This window comes from Procambarus clarkii, chromosome 8 (assembly GCF_040958095.1).
Source record: "Procambarus clarkii isolate CNS0578487 chromosome 8, FALCON_Pclarkii_2.0, whole genome shotgun sequence".
Lineage (NCBI taxonomy): Eukaryota > Metazoa > Arthropoda > Malacostraca > Decapoda > Cambaridae > Procambarus > Procambarus clarkii.
The window spans coordinates 13824182-13829181 of NC_091157.1; the positions used below are offsets into that span (position 1 = coordinate 13824182).

The following is a 5000-nucleotide window of genomic DNA, read 5'->3' on the forward strand; positions in this document are numbered from 1 at the left end:
TTATTTCAGTCGATGTTAGGTTGATTTCTAGTCTTAGGTTCAGTATTTTAGTCTATCTGGGAACCCCTACTAGGACTCGCATTGCATTTTTTTGCATAACCTCAGCAATTGCCTGCTAGCCAAAAGAAAGAGTGAGCAAGGAAAGCTCTATATAATCAACTAGGGAACGAACAGCATTTTTGTAAACCCTTCTTAATAATTTGTGTCCCGCTCCTTGACGAGTACCTTGTGATTGCTCTCGTTATATTTAGTCGTGATTTTGCTTTCTCCTTCAGATATTGAATTTGCTTGTTGAATGTCATTTTAGAATTTATCCACACTCCGAAATCTTGATATTGTGTAACCAACTGAAGGCCTTGAAGGAGTAGGTGAGACCCCAGTTGGCAGCTACAAGATCATTAAAGCCAAGTGGGGCGTGGTGGCTGTAGGGCGTGGTGGCTGTGAGGCGTGGTGGCTGTAGGGCGAGGTGGCTGTGAGGCGTGGTGGCTGTAGGGCGTGGTGGCTGTAGGGCGAGGTGGCTGTGAGGCGTGGTGGCTGTAGGGCGTGGTGGCTGTGAGGCGTGGTGGCTGTAGGGCGAGGTGGCTGTGAGGCGTGGTGGCTGTAGGGCGTGGTGGCTGTAGGGCGAGGTGGCTGTGAGGCGTGGTGGCTGTAGGGCGTGGTGGCTGTGAGGCGTGGTGGCTGTAGGGCGAGGTGGCTGTGGGGCGTGGTGGCTGTAGTGCGAGGTGGCTGTGGGGCGTGGTGGCTGTAGGGCGTGGTGGCTGTGGGGCGTGGTGGCTGTAGGGCGTGGTGGCTGTAGGGCGTGGTGGCTGTAGGGCGTGGTGGCTGTAGGGCGAGGTGGCTGTGAGGCGTGGTGGCTGTAGGGCGTGGTGGCTGTGGGGCGTGGTGGCTGTAGGGCGAGGTGGCTGTGGGGCGTGGTGGCTGTAGGGCGTGGTGGCTGTAGGGCGTGGTGGCTGTAGGTCGAGGTGGCTGTGAGGCGTGGTGGCTGTAGGGCGTGGTGGCTGTGGGGCGTGGTGGCTGTAGGGCGAGGTGGCTGTGGGGCGTGGTGGCTGTAGGGCGTGGTGGCTGTAGGGCGAGGTGGCTGTGGGGCGTGGTGGCTGTAGGGCGTGGTGGCTGTGGGGCGTGGTGGCTGTAGGGCGTGGTGGCTGTAGGGCGTGGTGGCTGTGGGGCGTGGTGGCTGTTGGGCGTGGTGGCTGTGGGGCGTGGTGGCTGTAGGGCGAGGTGGCTGTGGGGCGTGGTGGCTGTAGGGCGTGGTGGCTGTGGGGCGTGGTGGCTGTAGGGCGAGGTGGCTGTGGGGCGTGGTGGCTGTAGGGCGTGGTGGCTGTGGGGCGTGGTGGCTGTAGGGCGAGGTGGCTGTGGGGCGTGGTGGCTGTAGGGCGTGGTGGCTGTGGGGCGTGGTGGCTGTAGGGCGAGGTGGCTGTGGGGCGTGGTGGCTGTGGGGCGAGGTGGCTGTGGGGCGTGGTGGCTGTAGGGCGAGGTGGCTGTGGGGCGTGGTGGCTGTGGGGCGTGGTGGCTGTAGGGCGTGGTGGCTGTGGGGCGTGGTGGCTGTGGGGCGAGGTGGCTGTGGGGCGTGGTGGCTGTAGGGCGAGGTGGCTGTGGGGCGTGGTGGCTGTAGGGCGAGGTGGCTGTAGGGCGAGGTGGCTGTGGGGCGTGGTGGCTGTGGGGCGTGGTGGCTGTGGGGCGTGGTGGCTGTGGGGCGTGGTGGCTGTGGGGCGTGGTGGCTGTGGGGCGTGGTGGCTGTGGGGCGTGGTGGCTGTGGGGCGAGGTGGCTGTGGGGCGTGGTGGCTGTGGGGCGTGGTGGCTGTAGCGCGTGGTGGCTGTGGGGCGTGGTGGCTGTAGCGCGTGGTGGCTGTAGGGCGTGGTGGCTGTGGGGCGTGGTGGCTGTGGGGCGTGGTGGCTGTGGGGCGTGGTGGCTGTGGGGCGTGGTGGCTGTGGGGCGAGGTGGCTGTGGGGCGTGGTGGCTGTGGGGCGTGGTGGCTGTGGGGCGTGGTGGCTGTGGGGCGTGGTGGCTGTGGGGCGTGGTGGCTGTAGGGCGAGGTGGCTGTGGGGCGTGGTGGCTGTGGGGCGTGGTGGCTGTGGGGCGTGGTGGCTGTGGTGCGTGGTGGCTGTGGGGCGTGGTGGCTGTAGGGCGAGGTGGCTGTGGGGCGTGGTGACTGTGGGGCGTGGTGGCTGTGGGGCGTGGTGGCTGTGGGGCGTGGTGGCTGTGGGGCGAGGTGGCTGTGGGGCGTGGTGGCTGTGGGGCGTGGTGGCTGTGGGGCGTGGTGGCTGTGGGGCGTGGTGGCTGTGGGGCGTGGTGGCTGTGGGGCGTGGTGGCTGTAGCGTGTGGTGGCTGTAGGGCGTGGTGGCTGTGGGGCGTGGTGGCTGTGGGGCGTGGTGGCTGTAGGGCGTGGTGGTGTAGAGCGTGGTGGCTGTAGGGCGTTTTGGCTGTAGGGCGTGGTGGCTGTAGGGCGTTTTGGCTGTAGGGCGTGGTGGCTGTAGGGCGTGGTGACTGTAGTGCGTGGTGGCTGTAGGGCGTGGTGGCTGTAGGGCGTGGTGGCTGTAGGGCGTGGTGGCTGTAGGGCGTGGTAACTGTAGGGCGTGGTGGCTGTGGGGCGTGGTGGCTGTAGGGCGTGGTGGCTGTAGGGCGTGGTGGCTGTAGGGCGTGGTGGCTGTAGGGCGTGGTGGCTGTAGGGCGTGGTGGCTGTAGTGCGTGGTGGCTGTAGGGCGTGGTGGCTGTTCTGCATGTTAGTTTTCTTTATGGTGTGTAGTGGTACTGGGGGATATTCTAGATGCGGCCGAACTAGAGCCTTATATAGGTGTTTCTGAATGTTAGTACTGAGGCTTCCGAATCTCCTCAGTTTTCCTAAGGCTGTTTTGGCTTTTTTAGTCGGTCCCTTACATGAATTTGTATCCCTATTCTGTTTTCATAAGTCCCAATATTCTGCCAACCTCCGCATATTGGATCGGATGGTTGTCAAGGATAATGGGGTCCGTTTTTTTCGCAATGTGTAGTATCTAAAACTTTTGTTTGTTAGTGCTAATTTTTCATTGCTTCTCAAAGTTGTTTATGAATTCAATTGCTGCCTTGGTCTTGTCGGCTAGTAGCGGCTTTGATGGTCCCGGTTGGCATATTATTTGGGTGATATCGTCAGCGTATGTGATGTATTCTCCATGTTGGGGTTGAGGTAGGTCAGCTGTATATATGTTGAATAGAGTGGGGGAGAGGCAGCTTCCTTGTGGTACTCCACTTTTCAGTTCTATTACGTCACCTAAGTAGCTGCCGATATTAAGCCTAGCAGTTCTGTTGTCTATAAAGCTGCAGAGAGTAGCAGTAAATCTCTCAGGATGTCCTAGCTCAGATATCTTATATTTTAGGCCTTTATGCTACACTTTGTCGAAGGCTTTCGAAACGTCTCTAAGGACTATATTTCACTGATCTATTTTTGACTCTGCGTTGGCTATGTGCTCGTAGATCATGGCTATAGCTGTATGGACCCCTCTGGGGTTTCTAAACCCATGCTGCCTGGTGTTATACTTCCCTTCCCCTTCCATGTACTTCACAAGTCTCTGATTGATTATTTTTTCGAATATTTTGCTTGGTACTTCGAGGAGGAAAATTGGCCTGTAATTTTCCGTTTGAGTTGGGGGTTTACCTGGCTTGGGGATTAATCTTATTGTGGCTTTCTTGAAGTATGTGGGGAATAGTCCAGATGCGAGAGCTGCATTTACTCTACACGTGTATTGATGGAATGCAATCACTGGTAGGTTGGATAATACCATCTTATTTATCTTGCTGTTGCCCGGCGCCTTGTTCTTGAAACCCATAATTGTTTTATGGACCTCTACAATGATTATGTGTTTCATAAGGTGGCAGTCATTGCAGATGTTGTTAAAGGACCATTGTTTGCGTCGGGAGTAGTGCTTCAACTCTGTTATCGACTTGAGTTGTAATTTCCCTTTCATTAATGGGGGAAAAGTTTAAATTTTCTTCCGGGTTTATCCTGAATATTTTTCCCAGAACTTCCTGAATTCCTGTTCTTGTTCTCTCTCCTCACAGAACTTTCCTGGGTTTCTGTAGTCGACTTGGATTTTGCTTATTAGGTCATCCCATTGTTTAGTGTATTCTGTTTTACATAGATCTTACAGCTTGTCCTGTAGTTCCCTTTGTAGTCTTTTGCGCTCGTCCGTCCACCCACTTTGTGTTATGAGTTGTAGGAGGTTGTTATATCTGGTTTGCAGTGTCCTGAGTGTCTCAGTGGCTGGGGGGTGTGGGAGCGTTATATGGTGAACTACGGGGATATGATCATTCATGCATTTTTCTATGGTGCTAATCCATGTATTTAACTCAATTATATTTGTATTAACTGTATGTATTAACGTATGTATGTATGTATGTATGTATGTATGTATGTATGTATGTATGTATGTATGTATGTATGTATGTATGTATGTATGTATGTATGTATGTATGTATGTATGTATGTATGTATGTATGTATTTGTATTAACTGTATTAACTTGTATTAAAATTAACTCAATTGTATTAACTGTATTAACTTGCAGTAAAATTAAGTCAATTGTATTAACTGTATTTAACTCAATATTTATTTAACAGTGTTTATGCATGATGTTTCCTTTCCATTAAAATCTGTGACACTGATTTCCTGTGCACTGCTTTTGAACGTCTCCCAGTCAGTTTTAGTGTATTGAAAACTGACTGGGAGGTCAGTTTTCAATGCGAAGAGGATGGAGACAGAGGAATAAAGAAAGAGACAGAGGCAGAAAAAGAAACAAACAGAGATAGAGACATGTTGAGAAAGGCAGAGAGATAGATGGATGAATGGATAGACTGATTGGCGGATAGATGTGTAGGGAGATGGATGATGGATAGATACATAGGGGTATAGCTAGATAGACAGATGAGTAGATGGATGAAGAATTAGCTAGATGGATAGACGGAGAGACAGAAGGATAGGTGGAGATCTAAATGGCTGGATAGATGGAAAGCATATGGATAGAAAGATG

General features: G+C 53.8%; 1 protein-coding gene across 1 annotated transcript; it reads right to left on the bottom strand.

Annotated features, from left to right (window-relative positions):
• Positions 1-398: 398 nt before the first annotated feature.
• On the bottom strand, positions 399-2720 carry LOC138359729 (uncharacterized). The gene has a single exon (XM_069319308.1). It carries the CDS (start codon positions 2718-2720, stop codon positions 399-401), a length of 2322 nt encoding a protein of 773 aa, XP_069175409.1.
• Positions 2721-5000: the final 2280 nt, after the last annotated feature.

Bases quoted from the DNA above. Each gene is read 5' to 3' on its own strand.
- LOC138359729 (XM_069319308.1), bottom strand. From the start codon at position 2,720: ATGCAGAACAGCCACCACGCCCTACAGCCACCACGCACTACAGCCACC.